The 22,083-nt window shown below is 40.1% G+C and overlaps 1 protein-coding gene across 8 annotated transcripts in view; it reads left to right on the top strand.

Annotated features, from left to right (window-relative positions):
- The window catches only part of faf1 (Fas (TNFRSF6) associated factor 1), an 84,591-nt gene that overhangs the window by 48,542 nt on the left and 13,966 nt on the right, over positions 1-22,083 (top strand). For all 8 annotated transcript variants that reach the window (XR_008604599.1, XR_008604598.1, XR_008604597.1 and 5 more), the window contains 6 exons: positions 1,021-1,175; positions 6,075-6,211; positions 6,336-6,424; positions 14,875-14,955; positions 16,160-16,237; positions 20,358-20,573. Coding sequence is in view for 5 of the 8 variants with exons in the window: in XM_035950201.2 (XP_035806094.1) it covers positions 1,021-1,175; positions 6,075-6,211; positions 6,336-6,424; positions 14,875-14,955; positions 16,160-16,237; positions 20,358-20,573 (756 nt within the window). In the remaining 3 variants the exon portion in view is untranslated. The remainder of the gene's footprint in view (positions 1-1,020; positions 1,176-6,074; positions 6,212-6,335; positions 6,425-14,874; positions 14,956-16,159; positions 16,238-20,357; positions 20,574-22,083) is intronic.

The raw sequence follows: 22,083 nt of genomic DNA, 5'->3' as shown, positions 1-22,083 counted from the left end.
TGAATCGGCCCAGTGAATGAGTCCCCGGCTCCTTCTCTCTAGGAGCCCTGGAGATTATTCTAAAGCACTAATCGTTGAGCAAACACAGCAGTGCTCTCCCATTCCTATTCTACATGGGCCACAGTATAGCACAACTTCTTCTTTCACTCCCCCTCACGTTTTTAACGCCCTGTGTAGATTTTTTTGCTTTTTGGCGCACGTAGCCTAGATGACTGTTCCTGAGAAGCAGACCCCCTTAACTCCCCCTCTGCTACAGCCATAGTTAAAAATGAACTAAGCAGAGAGTTTTTCTTAGTTGGTCTTTTATAGCAAGAGAAGTGACATGTAATTTAAAGAGCATTATTTCCAACACTGTCCCCTGGAACCTTTTCTGTTTGTGGGTGTGTTTGTTTTTTAATTAGATTGTCAGTAGGGAGAATCTACCAGGCTTATATGATGGTGTCAATATCCTTGGATTTGGAGCTTCGTCAATATTGTCTGGCCCTGCCGCTACTAACCTGAACAGGCTGTTGGCATTTGGTGTAAAATAAATAGAGTGATTTGTCTGTTTTGTTTTCTCCATATATTCGTCGCCTCTCAGAGAAGTTTTATTTACACCGCTGTCCATTTGATTTTGCGTGGTATTTGCTTTTTTGCCAGTTATGGCCTCGCTGTGGTCTGTAGGAGTCATGCTAGCTCTGCACTCGGCGGGCTCTCATGTCATTTCATGTTCATGTAATGTGGAAGTGTCTCTCCTGTGATGAAACACCCAGACATGGCTGAGAAACTCACGCAACAGATCTGAGAGCAGTGGAAAGATTTTGTTTTAACATCAGAGACTTGACGTCAAACCTAAATCTAACAGTTGCCTTCCTCAAATTTAACAAAATCTTTGCAAATCACAGCCAAGTCAGTTACTGTAAATTAACTAAAAAAACAAAGCATCAGTTGCAGTAGCCTGTTCACCGGCCAGGTCCTAAGAGAATTCATGGTGCAGTTTGCTCACAACTTTTCTTTCTCTACCTTGAATTCCCTCCACAGAGAAAGCTGCTCGCCATCTACCTCCACAATGACGACAGTGTTCTCAGCAACGTCTTCTGCTCCCAGATGATGTGTGCTGACTCCATTGTCTCCTACCTGAGCCAGAACTTCATCACATGGGCCTGGGACGTCACAAAAGAAGCTAACAAAGCCAGGTGCAGTGTGATTGTTTTCTGTTCCATGGAGTTGTTTCGTTGCACACTGCAGTTGTGCTATGAAATGAGACGCTACTTAGCTAAATTCTGCTGCTTAATGATTGCATTATATGATTTAATTATTTGTGAAAGTTAGAAAAGTCTTGCCTTAAATCTGTTGACTAGTACAGCAAAATCACATAGCGCTGGATTTCTTAAATACCAACATTTAATTACACTTACATGGGATAGAAACACCTGTCACATTAGATAAATAGTACTTTTGTGACACATAATTTAACTTTTATTGAGACAAGTATGGATACATCTAAAGTAACATTTTTCAGTTGCAATTTGTTGCGCACTTCCGTTAAATTGCGCCGCACTACACAGGTTTTCAGTAACTGTATTAGACCTCCTGCTATAACTGTAGTACTGAGTAGTTTTCTGTAACACCGGTTTCAGTTTAAAGCTGCAGCCGATAACCTTTGACTGATCAGACAGGCTTTAAATAGGAATTAAATATAAATATAAAATTAAATGTGTACATACTGCATAAATAGTTGCCCTTATTGTATATTGCAATAACTCATTACTCCTTTTTGTGAAGGTTAATCTACCCGTGTTAAATGGTCGCTTAGTCTCATGATGATGTGAATGAAAAAATTGCTAATCAGCAAAAGCGATGCCCAAACCTCTGATATCCGATTTGTTCAAATTCAGTTTTATTAGGCTGTAAACACTGAGTTAATTCTCTGTAGCTCAGAATCATGCTATACTAAGTATTTTGCCAACTGTAAAGTTTAGAAGTGGAATAACTGAACCTCTGTGCCCAGACTGCATCTTAATCCTTATGTTTTATTTATATACTATCCGGAGATTCTGCTTTACCATTGGCATAAATACTAACGTGTGTCTAATAAAGAGGGTGTTTGACTGTATTTCAGCAGGAGAGCAGCCTGAAGAGTGTACTGCTGTCCTGTGTCATTATTTGAACTGCTCTCGTAGAAAAGGTTAATCACTGGATTACTCCAACCTTCTTACGACACTCAAAAAATTATGTTTAGGCTCAATAAAAAAAACAGCGCAGTTTGCATCCGTCTTTTTGATTTACAGCAACTTTTAATAAAATTCTGTTCAGCCAACAAGCTACAGTGACTTAGGGGAATTAACCTTTTTACAGTCAAAGCTATTTGAAATTGTGAGTCTAAACTGTCTGAAATTGTCCAGGCGTGATAATCTTTAACTCAGGGTGAAGAAAAACTAAGTCATACAGTTCATTTCATTAAGGTACCTCAACTTGAATTTAGTTTTAGGAGAACTAACTCAGAAATTTGAGTTTAAATAGCACATCATATTAAGTTGATGCAGTTACCAATATTAATCTGTCAATCTTACCTATTAAAATTTATCTTGTTTATCTAAATCAGTAAATTCCATATTTGTTTGAATCTTAAAATTATACCTTTAATTAGGCTGTGGAAATAGACTCCTTAAAATGCTTTTCACTGAGTGCTGTTGCTATGTTGATTGAATTTAAAGTCAGAAAATCTGGGGCTTGAACAAAAGCTGAAAATGAGGTATTTTGTTACGCCATTCCAGTGTGGACAGGAAACATTTAGAAAATAATCTAAAAACACTATTGTAGACGGAACCTCATTTGACACATGAACGGCATTTTAAAATCCATTTGACATGTCCTTAATTGCTGGCATTCAGCTCTCACTCCGTTGCTCACAGCCTGTATCTCTGTCTTCCCATTCTCCCTCCAGCTTCATTCTCTTTTTCAAGCTTGGAGGTTGCATGTTAACAAAAGGCGTTGTGTTTGCATGGTGAGGCCCCTGATTGGGCAATCTTGACTAAGCTGTCTGAATAGAGGGTCAGTGGGAGATGAAGGACTCCCTCTGAGTCCAAACATCTCTATCTCCCCATTTATCCTCAAAGTCTTAGCGTAGCTCCAGCGCACTGTATTGTCAGTATGCTGGTTTGTGTAATGTGTGTCTATTACACAGGACTAAGATGGATGCTGCTCACCAGCTTGTAAAATTAAATGTATGTTCAGTTTTCAGTGTTTGACAGAAGATCAGATGTCCTACAGGTGCTCATTAGCATCGTCCCAGTACCTCCCTTCATCTTTACGCTACATCTCTTCCTTTCCTCGTCTCCTTCCTGATTTTTCTTTATTTCCCTTCTATTTATTTCATCAGCTCTCTCTCTCTCACCCTCCAGAGTTAAGCCTGCCCTCTGGTAGCAGCCGTTTAAGAAAGACCCTGACCTCACCCCTCCATTATTTCTTTTAAGGAAATTCCCTCCTTCCTTCATTCCGCTCTCCTTTCTCTCTCTCATTGGTCTCCTTTGCTTTTTGCCCCAGCTGGGCCTTTTTATTGCACATTAAAAGGGAGGCAACATCTGGAGCTTTTCATCACACACAGCTAGTCACAGCTTTGCTGCTAATGCATGCATGCACATGTGCACACTAACCCGCTCACACATCCACTGCAGCTCCGCATTCTCACGCTCTCTGGCTGATCCACGGTGACTGGTGATTGGCATCAGTCACAGGCCGTTAGAACGGTATCCTGATGGTGTGTGTGTGTGATAAACCTGCTGATACTGGAATGTGCCTGTTGCTTAGCTCGCTGTATTCTCACAGGCCTCCCAGTTAAATGATTAATTATGCATAAACGCAGTACTGGTGATTGGATGCCAGTGGAATTGTTGCTCATGGGAGATGAATCTGATATATCGTACAGGCTGTGCACTGTCATCGCACAAGGTAAATATTGAAACTGTGGGTAAATAAACACATTGAAAGTAGATTATTTGTGTTTTGTGTGCATTGTGCCTCCTCAGATGTATTATATTCCACACTAACATGTCTGTACAAGCACTTTGAGCAAAATAAGCTAAGGTGACTTTATGTTTATGCAAATTCTTTTGTAGTGATTTAGACAGATCAACAGTGTACGAGGGCCTCTATTATGAACACCTGTACAGTGTAATGCATTCTAGTACAAAGGCAATGAAGGTAATTTTGTTCTTAATCTGCAAATGGCCTTGCTGAAGGCAGACACGAAGCAACGTGCAAACCTGCTCCGTACACCTGACTTCTCCTCTTGACATACTCATACCTGAAAACATGGCAGGTTTAGAGGGAGAACAAAATGTCACTTTCAAATCAAAACATGTCCACATTCACTCTGAAACAAAGTGTGTATGACACAGTGAGCTATCGGAGCATCCGGTTCCCATCACGCTTCCCTACAGGTGGCTGGCAAAAATATTCCCTGCATTGCTACTGTACTGGCCTGACTCATCAGCTGCTCAGCGGAGCAAACGTCAGGCCTAACCAGTCAACTCGCATCTTCACTCAGCACCTTGATGTGAAGAAATGTGAGCTGACAGTCCAGGGAAACATTAACTGTTTTAGCTGTCTGGAAGTGCAGTGAGAAATAGACATGGGATGGGTGACAAATTAGAAGCTGTCAGTCACATTAGCCACTGAAGCGGAAACTTATCGTGCACAAAGTGTGTTGCAAGTTGCATGCAGGTGTTTTGCGTCTACATTTAGTTACCCTAAAGGTTTTTAAAAGTCGCGGGTTCGATATGGACGAGGCTACATTCTTTACCATGTTATATTATGAGACTGCTGAACTGTTCACCTCAGTTTCTGGAGAAGCTTGACTTCCTCCTGCCCTCAGTGTTGAGTCCGTACTTGTTCTTCATAAGCTCTTCATATCCTGGTTGCACCTTTGGTCTCATCCTGAGTGACAGTAGATACATAGTAGGCTGAGTGCAGTTCTGTGATAATGATTTTCGCTGTGGTGGACTGATTTTCTTAGTTTCTGAGATAGAAACCTTGCTCTTGTGCCTGACGGGAGATTTGCGATTGGGTTACCCTTCAAGGTAGTGTCCATTGTTCCCTGGTCTTTCATTACAGGTTAGAGTTTCCTTGTGGGCTATTGTTATGGTCTCGCTGAGTCGAGGTCTGATCGGGGACAAATGTCAGAACAAAATGATCTGTGAGATTTAGGGGACTCAACTTCTTCATTGCAAGATGTGGGTCACTCAAAGTTCAGCGTTTAGAAAAGTTTTGTCTGAATGATATTTCAAAGCATTTTTCACTTATCTTTCGCTCTAATATCCATATTTTTAGCTTGCACTGGAGTGATTATTGCTTCAAAAAAATTACCACAGTGAGCTCAAGTACGCAATTTCACAGTTTGAAAAGTCTGCAAGTGGCTCCCTCCTCCCGCTTCGGCTTCATCTTTTAATGAGTTACACCCCCTCTCAGGCAGCATCCCTTCTATCTGTCTTCTTTCTCTGACCCGCTGTCCCTCCACCCATTCCATTACTTCTCTATTTTAGCAGCCAGTTATTAAAGTAGATCTTATTAAAAGGCAGGAGAAAAAGCTAATCTATATTTGCATTCAGTCTATAGCAATTCATTAATATTATGACATTTACAGGGAGCTTGGCGAGGCCCCGGCTGCCTGCTACCCTTTTCCCTCTCTGAAATGTTAATTTAAAAAGTTCTGTCTTTGTAATGGAATAAGAAATCCTCTCTTGCCCTATCAATTCTGGGAGTCTGGTGAGGAATACTAATTCATCTGTGGTTCCAATTGAGATAGCATTTCACTCTGATGGAATAAGAAAATGCAGAATTGGTTTTAAATTCCTTAATGCCACGAGTTGTGTGTTTCTGTTTTCCGCTGTGGTCTGAGACGTATACGTGTTGGTTTCCTTTTGTGCTGAAGATATTTGTATGCAGACTTTGATATAGCGCATGCTTTTGTGTGTGTTTGTGTCTGGTTTATTCATCTTGCGTTTTTCTCCTAAAACACAGGCCCTGAAATATATGTTAATTTTCAGTACTTGTGTTAAATATATTGAAGAAAGATGTATTTCTGTGTCTTCCAGACTACTCACCATGTGCACGAGGCACTTTGGCAGTGTGGTGGCACAAACTATACGGACATACAAGACAGATCAGTTCCCTCTGCTCCTTATAGTCATGGGAAAACGCACATCCAACGAAGTTCTAAATGTTATTCAAGGTAATTATTACTTTATTAACCTTATAATTAACAACATTATATAGATGTACAGTAGTTGTCTGCAAGCACAAAGATTAAATTACATTCTGCAGATTTTCACTTTCATTCTATTTTTTTCCTTCAGGCAATACAACAGTGGATGAGCTGATGATGAGGTTAATGGGAGCAATGGAGATCTTCACAGCACAACAACAAGAGGACATCAAAGATGAGGTGAGGCTCGAGTGGAGCCAGGAATTCTGTTACTGCAGGAAACACAAAGGTCAAGCTCAGATTCTTACAGATGCAGAAAAATGCTTCAGATTAGCTATTTTTTTTACTTTTTATTTACGCATTTTATTTTGCAATAAAAACATCAAGCATAGTGGGGTGCTACTGTTGTAAGAATATACATTTTACAAATTTTACAACTGCGTTATATAGTGTGTCCATTTCTCCCATCTCTTCTCAAATTTGCCCATTGTCAGTCTTAAATAATGAGTCATCCTTTCCATCATGTAGATTTCGTCCATAATTTCTCTCCATTGTGTCACAGTTAAAATGGTACTTTTCATCCAGTTCCTTGTTATGGTTTTCTTGCAGGCCAACAAGATCACTCTGTAGAGGTAGATATCCTCCGCATGTACCTCCTGTTTAGATGGTAGACCCAAGTACATAGTCCATGGATTGTCTGATATCTTATAGCCGAAGATTTCCTCAATTACCTTTGCAATATTCTCCCAAAAAGGTCTGACATTTGCACAGTTCCAAAATACATGAGAATGATTGGCATCCATATTACCACATAGTCTCCAGCACAGTTGTAAAATTTTAAGCTGCTTACTTTTGATGTGTGGTGTTATAAAATACCTAATTATGTTTTCCAGCCATATTCCCTCCATTGTCTGGAGCTGGTTGCAGCATGTTGTAAAAGGCAAATAGAATGCCAATCTTCCTCTGACACTTTAAGTTGTAATTCAGTTTCCCACTTTTGTTTTACGTACAGTGAGTTAGTCCTATTACAGTTATGTAGACATTTATACAGTCTGGATACAATTTTTAATGACAATTTTCTGTGTGCCCCTCTCACCATTTCAATTAGTTCACTGCCCTCTTGTGAAAAATGAACCCTGATATCGGAATTTAAAAAGTGTCTTAATTGGAAGTACCTAAACAGGTCTGAGTTATCCAAGTTAAATTCAATTTTTACTTTCTCGAAAGATTTAAACACTGTCCCTTCAGTTAAAGTACACACAGCTGTGATTCCCTTATCCACCCATCTTAGAAAAGTATTATCAAGCTGACCACTTGTGAATTTAGGAGAATGCGAGGGCCATACCAACAATTTACAGTCTCCTTCCAACTTGAATTTATTCACTATATCCCACCAAATCTTGAGGGTTGTTTCAATTATAGGATTCACTTCTTTAGGCTGTGAGCTAGCTGTGTCTCCAAGTCTTGTTTGGGGTTGGCATGTATCATAGTTAAGTTCAATATGCTTCCATTTGGAATAGTATTCTGTTGCGCACCAGTTAATCACATATCTCAACTGAGCAGCTAAGAAATATTCCTTTAAATTTGGGAGAGCGAGGCTTCAGATTAGTTTTTAAATTAACTACCTGCGGTTTGCTCACGCGTGATGGAGCTTCAAGCTTTTAAGTACAAGAATGTGCTCATCTTCATGATGGAGACTTCAGTGGCCAGGAGAGTTAATAATAATGTGTTTCCATGTAACAGAGTTGGACAACAGCGTAGAAAGTGGTGCACAACATGCTTCTGTTGGATAAACTAGCCAGCCGTTTCTCTGTGCACCATGATGTAGAAATATCTACTGTGGCCGACTCAACTCAACTAGAAACTCAAGTATACGTTTTCAGATATGGTCAAACATCAAGGGTGCGCCAGGACTTTCTAGTCTCTTCAGGTTTAGGTTTCTATTCAAAAACAGTTAAACACATTGGGTTTGGATTAGTTTTCCTTTGGACACATGAAGACGTCTAGTAAAAACTCAAACCATCCTAAACTGTTCTCCTAATTTTCCTGAATTACCTAGCTATCCAATACCCCATTTCAACTAGGATACCGTACTTTCCAGACTATAAGCCGCTACTTTTTTCTCACGCTTTGAACCCGGCAGCTTAAACAACGATGCGGCTAATGGATAGATTTTTACAGGCGAACTTCATGCCGTCAAAACGTCTAGCCTCGTCACATCAGAATGAAATTACCGAACAGGTCACAGTGGACCAGTGAAACTGTTCGAATTAAATCAAATGCACTCACACTAAACTCTTCAGATCAGTCATTTTGCGCTTCATGCACACACCCTCATCGAAGAAGGAAATAGAGCTGCTGCAGTAAGCTGGCATCAACGAATCCATGGTGAGACGTTGGAGTCGGCTGCATGAACAACTGACTCAATGCGTGTTACTGCTGTGTTATTGCCGTGTTACTGTTGTGTTAGTGCCGTGTTGCTGCCATGTTCCAGGCACCGTTTGGAAAAAAGCGTTTATTTAATTAAAAGTTAAAAAAAATCTTTCTGTGTAAGTATCTCCTGTTACAGCGTGGACACCTGCGGCTTATAGACAGGTGCGGCTTATATATGTACAAACCTTTTTCATTTTAAGTTTAGTGGGTGTAGCTTATATTCAGGTGCGATCAATAGTCCGGAAATTATGGTAATCTGAATGATGCTTCAGAGCTTAGTCCCAAACTGTCCGTGTTTTGTCCACCCATGAACCAGCTTTCGACCAGGAAAACTTTTTGAGAGTGGATCCAACTAGGGATGTCCCAATCAAGTTTTTTTTTTTGCCCCCAATACAAGTCATTTAAAGGTTAAAAAAAAAAAAAAAAAAAAAAAAAGTCAAAAGATTTTTATTGTCATCTTCATACACAAGAGAATCAAATTCCGTTTCTCAATCAGTGGCTGCAGTGCAATACAAACATCAATAAATAGTGTACTTCATGTTAAAATATAGATATCATAATAAACTAATAAATAGCAATCAAATCAGATAAAAAAAACAATTAAATCTCTCAAACAATCCGGTCTCTCTAGTGTGTTAAAGTGTGGGTGTGTATGTGGGGATGGAGGACAGTCCATTAATAAGTCCTACAGCCTGAGGAAAAAAGCTCTTCAGCTTCCTGCTAGTTTTGCAGATGATGCTGCTGTATCTCCTCCCTGATGGCAAAAGGGAGAAGATGTGTGAGGGATGAAGTGGGTCCATAATGATGGAGGTGGCTCTACTGATGCTGGTATAGCTCCATCAGGCAGGGGAGTGGGGTGCCAATGATTTTGCTGGCTGTCTTGACCAGTCTGTTAAGTCGCTTTTTGCCCTTCACGCTGCAGCACCCGAACCAGGTGGTGAAGCCATGGTTCAGGATGCTTTCAACGGTGCCCCTGTAGAAGGTGGTGAGGTGTGTGGTGGGGAGGCCTGTTTTTCTGAGTCTGCAGAGGGAGTGGAGCTGCTGCTGAGCTTTTTTGAGGACTGCCGAGGTGTTAGTGGTTGAAGTTAGGTCATCATCAATGTGAACCTCCAGTACTTCACACTGTTGACCTTCTTCACTGCAGTCTGTTGATAGATAGTGGTGCATGATCCTGTATGCCATCCCTCCTGAAATCGACAACAACCTCCCTGGTCTTGTCCACATTGAGGGAGAGGTTATGGAAACTGCACCATGAACTCAGCTGTTTCACTTCTTCCCTGTATGCAGACTCGCTGTTATTTACTGTCAACCAATATCCTACCATTTTCTTAGATAATTTACACCAAATATTGTAAATTAGGTGTAGTACCTTGTTGTACCACCTGGTAGAGTATTTTTACATTGTTTAATACTGTAGTGATCAGAGTAGATGGGCAGTTTGATGTTGGCCAGAGGAGAGCAGTTTGAGGGTTTAAAAAGTAAAGGGGCACCATGACAAAGTTGGCTGCAACATCAGAACAGAACAAATGTCCAGTATGCTCAATTTGTATTGTAACTTAATGAAATATTGATTCATAAGGCAGAGAAAGTTACTCAGATTTCTGACACTTGTTGTGAGGCAGCAGATGTAAACAAAGGGCCTGGGTTTCCCTTCGGGGATTAATAAAATTATTGTATTGTATTGTATTGTAGGTTAATGCTGGTACCAGTCAGTTAAAAATGACTCTCATCAGCCCCTGATGCAGATCCTAAGATCAGTGCATTCAAAGCTCCAACCCTTTGTGGGTCTGGAACAAAGAATTTTCTACCTCAGAGGCCCAGGGCGGGAATAATTAGACCAACAGGAGCGATTACAACTTTGTGACTGCCATTTTAATAAAAATATGAGATAGTATGCCTAATCTAAAGACGTGGAAGAAAAGCCATAGCTTCAATTTGTAATCAGAACAACAGTGTAGAAATGTGACGATGCATTTGTCTCATTTTCTCTGCTGTTAAATATCACCAGTTAGAGTTTGTAAATGCTGCTAGAAGCGCCGACACATAAAGAGACGTTCACAAACACTGACTGCCATTTGGAATAGCATTTATCCATTTCATACGAGGTTTTAATATCGTTAGCTGGTGTTTATGACTGACGATGCAAATTCACAAAGGCAGACTGCTATTTGCAGTGTTTAGAAATGGCCTCACCAGCCTTCTGTGGATGAAACGAGTTGTCTCCTCGCACTGTGCTCCTTTACAGGAGTTCAGCATAAAACTAGAGGGAGTTTTGAGAACAAAACCAGCATTCAAACAGATGTAGACAGTGATGTGATGACATGACTCCATGGTGGAGTCATTTGGTTGTTTATTGGAAAGTTCACGTGTTGAACCAACTCCAAACCAGCCTAAAACCAGCACCTGGTAGACGGAGGCCTTACTGAGGCAGGAGCAAATGTTTTACACTCTGCTTAACAGATAAATTGCAGCATGTTGGGACAAATCAGAAAACAATGTTTAACCATGGTGTACATGTGATGATGAGCAAAGAACCATTTAACCATTTCTTTCCCCTTTAGTTGTCCTGCCATCCGTAGCCTTTGGTCTTTGAATAGGTACAGGAATCAGATATGCCTCAATTCAGCCCAGTTTGTAGGCTACACTGCGCTGCTACCCGTCTGTCGACTGCCTCTTTTACTCCAGTAGAAAGTGGACCAACACCATTCAAAGGTACACTCCATAGAAGACAGCGATGGGAAAGAGGTGCAAGCGTTTCCTGTCATAGACAGGAATCTGGGATAGTATGACAGTCGGGACCTCTCATTGTCACAACACCTGACCTTCTGAACCACCTCCTGACATATTTACCAAGTGACAACAAGCAAGAGAGAATGAATGACACTCTAGATGTTTTTCTGCATTTAGGTTTTTGTCAGTTGTATGTACAAGTAATCCCCCTTAACAATCATATACATCTAAATGTCCTTCATTAGTACAGTCTCTTTGCAGTGTAGCAACTGTGTATTTAAGCAAACCAGAGATTCATCATCATTAATAATACTACTTTTTTCTCTTTTCTATTTATCACATATACAAATGTTATAAAGTTAATAATTGTTACCACACCACTTTTCCGTCAGCCTCTCTAACACTGCTGTGCCTCTTCTTTTAACTACAGTATCTATGGATGACACATGTCACACTGTATTAGGTGTTGAACAGTGAAAGAGTCAGTCAACCAGACAGCCTCTTTAACTATGCTGTTGTGAAAGTCACAGCATCTCATATGAAAATCACAGTAAAGGAATGAATCTTGCTTAACACAAACCCAGAGGGTGAGACTTCCTCAGGTGAGCTACTGAGTGACAGCTATTCTCTCCGTGTTGTTATTATTTCTACAACGTTCTGGCTTCTTTTGTGGATTTGTCACTCTTGGTTGCTGTTCAAATAATCATCAATGACAGGATGTAACAAGAAGCATGCAGAGTATGTACATGCATTGCATTGTTGGCACACTCCGGCTATCATTAGATTTTTTTCCAATGTTAGTGCCAGTGCGAGTACAGATGCCAATGGGATACTTTTCTTATTTTGATAAATATGTGCATGTTTTTCTAGAAAACCCAGTTTTTCATTAACATATAAGCCAAAGTCCTCAAATGTTAAATGTTGTCTAAACACAAGCTGCCGTACAAGAACTCTGTTGAAATTAAACACTCCGAAAACTGGCAAAATTTACATTTAAATCAGGACCTGGCTGATCAAAGAATAAGTAAATGAGAATTTTGAGCAGACTTTTGATGCCAGCTTTCACACAGTTTCTCTTCTGACGCTTTCTGCTATGTACACATTTCACTGGGTACCAAAAAACTATGATTCACACTGGAAGACTGGTGCAGTTTACTCCTTTACACTGTACATCACCTTTAATATATTAGAAAGTATGTGTTTTCTCCATTATTTATACAGGCAGGCTAATTTTCCTTGACTGTATTGCTTGTTGACAGTACAGTAAAGCTGGTCTGAGAGGATTAAAGTGTTTTAATTATAAAAGGACAGTGCATGTAATAATGAAAGTATAATAAACAAGTGTGATTATACATTATTTGTACGTTAACCTCAGGATTTGAGCACATCCTGTAAATGACAGCACTGATCACATCTCTGGAGTGAACTCAACCTTGATGCTGCCTTTAAGCACTTTTAAATTTCCTTCTTTCAGTTTCTCCCTCCTATTTTTTTTAAATTTCTGTTTTTCACCTCACCTTCTCAAAGGCAAACTCAGACACGAACATAGACGCCCAGCCAACCCCAGACATTCCACTTTGACACCGACTTTTGTGTCTGTCTGGAAATGGAGCAGCTGGACGGCCACATTGTGACTTTAACCAGCCTCGCTGACTCGCCAGTCATTCCGATGGTCGTCTGTGTCTTAGCTTTAGTAGTTAGTAATCAAATGACTACTCGCTGCAGGTTTTGTGCTGTCTGTTGGCATCACAGTGTGTTTTTTGTCACGCCATTTCACATGCAATTCATGTGAGGAGCACCCACAATGAACCGATGTACAGTTTTTGGGGATGAGCAAGTGTTTTGAGTGAACTATTATATATAAAAACAACATTGTGGGTCAAGATTAAGAGCTCTAAATGTGCGTATTCCATTGTCAGACTGTGAAGTGACGGCAAATAAATAATTCCAAATGAAAGTTGCCCCTGCTAAAACCCAAAATCAAACAGCAAATTAAAAAGAGCAATTAACAGCTCTATTATTTGTTATTTTTGAGCAAACATTAAATGTGCGACAGCTTGCTTTTCTGAACGCTAAGTGTATCTTCACCACTTGAAGCAGCCAACTTGAACTGTAGCCAAAATATAGTTGTGGAAAATCTGTTTCTTTTCTTTTTTCTCTTCTGAAGTTAAGGCCCTTAAAATCACATGGTGTTTGAGCTGATATATGTCAGATTAATATTTAGTTCCATGCCTCTTTGTATTAGGACAATGAAGTAGAAGCCACGACTTTCTGGTCCCTTTGGGTTTAGGTTTCTTTAAAATAATAAAATTAGAAATTGGATGGGAGCAGTTTTGTTTTGGACCCTTGAAGACATCTTGATCTGTACTCTTCATGTTCTTGATTTACCTAGCTGTCCCATACCCCTTTTGCACTAGTGTAATTCAGAACCACTGCTAGGTTCCAAACCATGCTTCCCATTTCAACAGCCAAACCAGCTCTAGACAACTGGTTTGAGAGTAACGGGATAATAGGAATGTCCCGTTTAAATTTGCCCCCAATCTGAGTCACAACTTGACCTGTAGCCAAAATATAATTGTGGAAAATCTGTTTTTTGTTTTTTTTTTAATCTCCTCCAAAGTTCAGGCCCTTAAATCACATGGTGTTTGAGCAGATAAAAGTCAGATTAATATTTATTTTCTTGCCTCTTTGTATTAAGATATTCAGTGCATTTAAATATGTTTCAAAATGAGACTCATTAGCCAATGATACAAATGCCGCACCTTTCCTGCTCCCTTTGTTGCACTATTTAAATAAAGGCCTAAAAAAAGAGAATCAAACATGAACTACTGTGACTTGTTTGCGTGACTCAGGGCTGGTCAGCTGAAGGTAGCCACTTTTGATGCTTTTGTCCATCTCCGCCATTCTTTTACAGTTTCCTTTCAATGTTCGCCTATTATGCGGGCCAAAAGCACAAATGTATCTTTACATTTTCCAATTCAATGCAACAATACACACTGTTGTTTTGCTTAGCCATTGCCGAGCTTGCACAGTAGCCCTCTGATCGTCACAATGAGCTTACTTTGCCGTATCCGGCCCGGCACACAGCGTGGGCCTTCAGAAAATACAAAACTAATGGCTGTGTAGCGTTAGCACAATGGACACTCGTATTTAGACCCAGTCTTTGTCGAACACTTTGTAGCCACAGCAGGTAGGAAGAGAAAGGCCGCCTGTCCCCTTCCCTCTGTACAAACAGGAAGAGAGAAGACAGAGTGAATAAAAGAGAAAGGGAGGCTGAAACTGAGATGAGGAAACATAAAAGAGGCTCAGGGTCTGGTAAATGACGGCCCGTTCACAGTGAATTCCCCTCTGGTGCAACTCTTTCATACCTGGTGTTTGTACGTAACCACACTTGACATGCTGCATTTTCTCTCTGGCTTCCACACCCAGCTCCTCAGCTTAGATGTTTTTGTCCTTGTGTGTCCTTTATTATGTTGTTAGTTAATGGGAACGACTTTCTTCTTTCTTTCTTCCTTGACTCCACGCAGGACGAGCGCGAGGCAAGAGAGATGGTGAAGAGAGAACAGGACGAGGCCTACCGTTTGTCTTTAGAGGCTGACCGGAAGAAGGTACGAACAAGGAGCATCTTTAACTCCAAACTGAAACATTGAAACATCAAGACTGAGTAACTTCTCCTTGATTTCCCATATTCAATGTTTATACTGTTAATCCTGCATATATACTGCATATATCTTAGCATTAATACTGTTTATGCTGCTCAGACCACCGTTTATCTCTACCTATACATTTAGATTATCTAGTTTTTCTGTTGTATCCACATATATATAATAGTGTGCTCATTGCACTCTGTTCATACAGGTTATACTATCACATTTAGTAAATAATGCCCTTTCCTGCTGCTTTTGCCCTTCTAGTTTGGATGCTAAACTGCATTTCATTGTCTTAGTACTCTACGTAATGGCAGTAAAGTTGAATCTAATCTAAACTCTACACATAAGGACCATTCAAATAAATAAAAATACAAATAATATGATGAAATGAGAAAAGAAATATCACAAAATAACTACATAGAACCTCAAGATTGGCGTTTGTCTTCCTAATGCTCACATCAGTCTACAGAATGGATCGAAAATTCACATTAAGCAAGTGATGCTAGTATAGTTGTAATGTACACATCCACTTTTCATTTTTTTTCAACTTGTCCTGTTGCAATTTAATAGGAAAAGCAAGTATTTACATCTTGAAGAAATAATGTCAATCCAATCTTCTATTGTATGTATTTCTGGCTTTTGCCACTTTATAGTAATGACATTTAAAATCTGCAAAAGAAAACGTGAAGCAGAGCTTTCTGATGACAGTACGTAAGCTTTAGGTGCAACGAAACGTTCAAGCTCAGAAACACTATTACTGTAGTTTGATTTCTTTTAATATTTACTAAGAAAATGCTTTTTTGGTCTAACTGCATACAGATGGTCACCCTGCAGTTATAATTTTTAGGGTTTAACGCCATAAAATGCCAAAAATGTGGAGATAAAATACAATAGGAGCACCTACAAATCAGTCCATTTTAGCAGGAAATAAATGCCACAGCACTGAAATCATTTGTCTCTATAGATTCATCCAAGTTAGGATTTCTTAGATTATTTTATCATTAGTGTAGATTTAGAGACTTCACTGGCTTGAAAAACAAGTTGTATGGATCGCTAATGACACGTAATTACTAATTCTTTAAAGCAAAGTGACACCTTTGGATTGAACTTGGTGTTTTAGTTCTGCTGTCCCATTTGATGAAATGAATTCCATCATTTTCAGAGAGAAGCCCAAGAAAGAGAAGAAGCCGAACAGGTTCGCCTGGAACAGATGAGGAAGGAGCAGGAGGAGGAGAAGGAGGTGAGAACCACAGTTAAATCAGTCTTAAATTCGCATTTTACACATTACTCAGAGTAATATTCCATAGTTGTCAGTGTAAAGCCGAGCAGCTCCATGATCTGCCAGCGTACTGTGATTGTGCCATTGTGCTGCCGTCTTTTTTTTCCCTTTCTTTTGCTCTCACATCACAATAATGACTCAATTAGATTGTGGTTTTGGTGAAACGTGTAGTGTGGGTGCAACAGGCACACAGCCATTTCAGAAGAATTAAATATCCTAATTACAGCGAAGCCAATCGCTGTTAATGTCACCTTCCATACACACAGTTATTGTTCTGTTTAACTGCTTCATACTGGCGTCGCACACAAGCTCACATTCATGGGAACAAAAGACTGAGGCAGTTCATGTACACAGACCTATGCACAGACATACACACAACCTAAGCAAACATACATATTCACCTGAAAACAATTATTGTCTGTGGAGAGGGGGGCAAACACACACACACACACACACACACACACACACACACACACACACACACACACACACAGGAAAACAATAATTGTCTGTGAGGATGGCACCAATGTTGTAATACAGTCTGTAGTAACACAGTGATGTCCTGGCTGCTTGTTGTTTACAGAGCAGCCAGCCCGAAGCCAGCAGGACGTATTGGGTGACCCGGCTCGCTCAGATGATTTGTCACTTAAGTTAAACACACGACAACAAAAGAGTCCCCAAACCTGGCCTTCTTAATTATATCACTGTAGTCCACTAACCAAACTGTCTGCACACGCCTCTGTATTTTAAACCACAATAGCCGTTATTATCCACCTGTTTCCTACTGATATTCATTTTCGCTGCCACAGCTCAGCGGTTTCCATGGTGTTTCCTGAGCTAACATGCTGTGTTGTGCTACAGTCTAGGTGTTCATAAATATGAGAACCGGGAGCAGCTGCTGGACCTGGACAATGGCAACTTAGGTTTCTTAAAGGATAACTTAAAATGGATGTAAAATACGTGCAGTTTAAGCACAATGATGCACTTGGTTTTTATTATGTGCTACTGCAGTTGTGATGAGCTTAAGTCCACATATGCTGATAGATAAACAAGTTAAGAGTATATACAAGATTAGAGAAGATAAGATTAAACTTTATTAATCCCAAAGGAAATTCTTGTGCCAGATAGTGCTCAGAAAGAACAAAATGACATAAGAAATGCACTGCCTAAAAAGCAGAAAAGCATTAAGAGATGAGTACAATACAATACTGAAATACAATAAGTAAACTAAAATAAAACCAGAATAAAACAGTAGAACATAATGCTGGTGTGTTTATGCATTATTTCATCAGTGATTCTGTTTTTTCATTTGGTTCTCGGGCAATTCCTCTAAATATATGTATGGAAAAAGGACACAATTAAGTTTTCCAGCTTACAGAGGTAACCCCAAATGCTTAAATACCATTAAATTAGTTTGAAGGTCACAGTTAGTCACCAGGCATTTGTAGCAGCTTGAGTCTGACATTAAATCAACACTTTCATGAGTTTATTTAGGTTTTAGCATCTACATTGCAGATGCTGCTCTTCAGCTCGCAGTGCTGGAGTCAACTGAGTTATCTTTCTACTTGAGAGACGTTCTTACCTGATGGAGAGATTTCTGTTTTGTTGCTTTACTATTGAATTTTTCCATATCTTAAATCTGCATTGTTGTCCCCAAACTCTTTCATTTGAGAGCACCGAGAGACTATCATGAAATCTCTCATAATTAGGATCATTTGGTTTACTTGTTTGCAGTTTTTCAGTCGAGTCTTATGAGGCAGTGACTTAGTAATGCGTATGCCAGAAACTCCAGACACAACAAAAGCATCAGGGAGAGCACAATGCTAGTGGGAACGGTTTCTCCCTGATTTTGTGCCTTTGTGCAAAGAAAAGGGAGCTGAAAGTAGTGAGCTGGTGGACTGGCTGTGGGGTTGGAGGGACAGTGTGTTTCATGTGCCTGTGTGGGCTGACATTATTCTTTACCTCCTTCAGGGGTCTTAGCATACAGTTGTGCGGCTGTCAGGTGCACCTCTCCCCCCTGCACTCGTCATCTGTTTGCTTTCTGTGATTCGCCGAGCGGAGCTGGAGAGGCGGATAAATGGACGGAGAGATGCTGCTGATTATTTGTGTGGAGCTTCAGGCCGAGGCTCGACCAGACGTGTGTCCTGTGGTTTCTTTGGGGACGCTACCTCTCACTTGCGTGCGTGTTTATGCTCGCGTCTGTGGTCTGCATTTGTACGTCCGCTACCACGCACACTCCTGTCTTTTGTGTAGCTGCGTGTTGGTTTGTCCCCGGGGCCCCTTTAACTCAGTCAGCATCGGCTCTTATACCTGAGGGAGCTGATGGCAGAGCGGCACGCGCCCTACCCTGCCCACCCAACACCAGAAGCTGCTAATGAGCTACTGTTGTACACTCTTATGAAATATAATTGCATTATGGTGTGTAAATAAAGCCGGGGCGTGTTGTCACAGCATATGCTCCCTGGCAGGCCAAACAGGAACAACAAGCCAGGGGAGGAGGAGGTGAGGTGCAGCAGCAGAAAGAAGAGGGAGGCTCCAGGGAGCAGCTTAAGCTCGTTTTTTTGGAGCTCAGGAGAGTTGATTAGCTTTGCTGCAGGAAATGACAGTTGATGTTTTGTCTTTATGTGAGATAAGCCACCCTCGCTTTGTGTTATCGACTGTTTACCGTATTTAAAGTCTCCTCAGATGAAACAAGATTCTCAACTATCTATTACAGACACTGACATATTCAACAGGCTCAGTCTCAGGGTGACAGAATACTGCAGGATAGCCAGAAAGATGAAGACACTTGGCTGTTTTTAACGTGCTGATATGCTACTTGGCAACCTCCTAAGCTACACCAGGCTTCAGGGAACAGGGTGAGACACAGGGCAACTAATTCAATAACATTCTCAGGACAAGGAGATGGTGTAGTTACCATGAAGCAACAATGCTGCCATCAGACTGTGGGGCTCGTCTTTCGTACGTGCTTGGATGGTGCGCCGTCATCTTTATACCTGCCAGTGCTACTGTGGAGTCTTTGCTTTAAGGTTACAGTAAACACAGACTGAGAGGAAGATTTTCTTCTTGTTCTGAAGAGGTCTTCTTCCACCGTGTGTCTTTTGACATTGTGATTAGATGTGCGAGAAGCTAAATTAGAAGAAAATATGGGCTTTCTACTGCTTTTAAGGAATCTCAACTAAGTATGTAATGCTAAGTTTGAAAGTTTGAGCATAGAAGCTGTTTGTTGTGCTTCATAAAAGATAAAGTTAATGGATCCCTCTGTGGGGAAATTATCATGTTACAGCAGTTAGATACACATGAAACTCGGTAGGAAGCAAGATAAGCGATAGAAAAGTACAATGAGGATAAAAATAATAATATAATTTGTCTTTTTGCTTTGGTCATGGCAGTGTACTTTGTTGGATTCAGTTAACTCAAAATTACACTTCAGTTCTATAAAACCGGTCTTCCAGTTTCTGCTAAAGTGTGAAAGTTCTGTTCACTGCTCCTTTAGCGTTGGGTGTCGCAACATCTGCGTCTCTTCAAAATGTTCTCCTGTGACTCAGTACTGTTTTTTAATAGTAAAGAAAAGAAAAAAACAACAAGTCTGATTACAAAATCACGTTTTATGCTTGGGCAGAGAAAATACATAAGAAAAACTGGAAACTTCAAGTAGATTTTTCCTAAAATTAAGTCGTAGAAATGTCTCAAATGAAATTTGAGAGGCTTCAAATGGCTCTAATGTTACTTGCTGACTTAACTTAGATAAATTTAATTCCATTGTATGTCACCAGTTGAAGCAATCAATTTAAGTTGATCCAGCAATTATCTTGTAAAGGTCATTGCAGTGAATTTGTGATACTGAGCTGTATAACTACAACTGACTTGACTTGATTTTACTTGTCACAAAATTACTCACGCTGACTTTGCCGTTAACAAACTGTAAAAATTAAACAAATACTTTAAAAAGTGCCCCTGGGCTTGGAAGAAAATTGGCAGCACCAGTGACGACAGCTGCACCTCACCTACACCTGTATGCAAACGCGTCCTCATCAGTGAACTGTACTGACAAAAAAATACTGGATGTTCTTTTTTCCAGGCGATCCGCTTGTCCCTGGAGCAGGCCCTACCTCCAGAGCCCAACGAAGAGTCAGGAGAGCAGATCAGCAAACTGAGAATCCGCACACCCAGCGGGGAGTTTTTGGAAAGGCGTTTCCTGGGCAGCTGTAAGCTCCAGGTCCTCTTCGACTTCGTGGCCTCCAAGGGATACCCCTTCGATGAATTCAAGCTCCTCACCACCTTCCCCCGTAGAAATGTGAGTGTTCTCTTACAGACAAGTTAACCCTGGTGTCGTCCTGCACATCAGATTGACCCGTTTTAAAGTTTAAAATGTGGAAAAAATATATTTTCACAGTGACAATTTCCACATTTCCAACATTTTTGGGAAATTTTTTAATATTGTTTGGTGGAAAAAAAGAAATGTAAAAAAAGTTTTTTTTTTTTTTTTTTTTTTTTTTTTTTTTTTTTAGAACATTCACAAAAAATCAACCAAAATCCAGCGAATTTCACTGGGTTTTGGTGGATTTTTTTGTGAATGTTCTTAAAGAAAATATTAGAAGTTTTACTGATATATATGGAATCACTTTAGATATTTTTAGGATTTCTTTGGATGATTTTTACTCATTTTTTGAAAATATTTACAAGAATTTTCTTGCCAAATTTGGGGGATTTTTTCTTTTTAAATAATACTTTTAAGAGAAATGTTTCTTCCTGAAGATTTTGCAAATTTTCAGAAATTTGGGGATTTTTTTTGCTGAATTTTTGGATTTTTTTTGGTGGCTGTAAATGAAGACAACAGGAGGGTTAAAAAAAACCAACACGTAACATAGTTCTTCTGTTCACATGTTTACAGCACTGAGCAAAGTGAGGAAGCAAAACTATGCCATAAATAGTTTTTATTTATTAGTTCATTTTTTATTGCAAAGTGTAGTAAGTAGAAGGTACACAAAGTAGATCAACAGGTTTACTTCTACAACAGCAGTGTCAAATGACGGGGCAGTAGACTGGTCTTCCCATCACTTCTGTCTGTGCTTCTTCCCTGCACTTGACTGTCAGTTTTCATGCCTGGCTGTTAAATGAAGCCATCAACCTAACCCCTGCCAAAGTTAATAAAAAACAAGCATCTCTGGAGAGCTTCTTTCAAAAGAGAGACAGACTTGATGCTGGGACAGAAGAAATGCATATTTAGCAATAAAAAGTAATTCAAGCAGCCCTCTGTAGCTGTATGTTTAGAGCTGTTGACCTGCTGACTGTTTAGATGCCACCTCAGGGGTACTGACTGATGGATGAGAATCTTCACACCTGAAGTTCCCATTGCATTATTATTCTTATTATAGTATTGTATGTGCAGTGTAAATGCTTTAAAAAAAACAAGCTTTTTTTACTCTACATGTTACTGATATATTCTCAGATGTCTTTGTTGTTCTGTGTAGCTGATTTAATAGATGCAGCGTTGGTGAAGGTTTAGTCTGCATTTCCTACAATGTTGGACAATAAAGTAAATGGTAATTTCACAAGTGGAAGATGAAGGATTCTGCCCACACATAAAGTGCTACACTTGTCCTCCCAGCAGCAGGTTGTGTTCTCGGCCACCGCTAACATCTCTGCTGGAGAGATCCACAGCTGGAATTGGCCTTTCCGTGTGGGCCTCAGCAGGACGTTAGTTATCTGCTGTGGCTGACTCGTGATTTAATTCTTCTTGCTTTTTTATCATTATTGCTTTTACCAGGTCTGTGTGCCGCTGCGTCACCGCCTTTGTTTCCTCA

This window comes from Amphiprion ocellaris, chromosome 2 (genome assembly GCF_022539595.1).
Source record: "Amphiprion ocellaris isolate individual 3 ecotype Okinawa chromosome 2, ASM2253959v1, whole genome shotgun sequence".
Lineage (NCBI taxonomy): Eukaryota > Metazoa > Chordata > Actinopteri > Pomacentridae > Amphiprion > Amphiprion ocellaris.
This window is presented reverse-complemented; position numbering and strand designations above follow the sequence as displayed.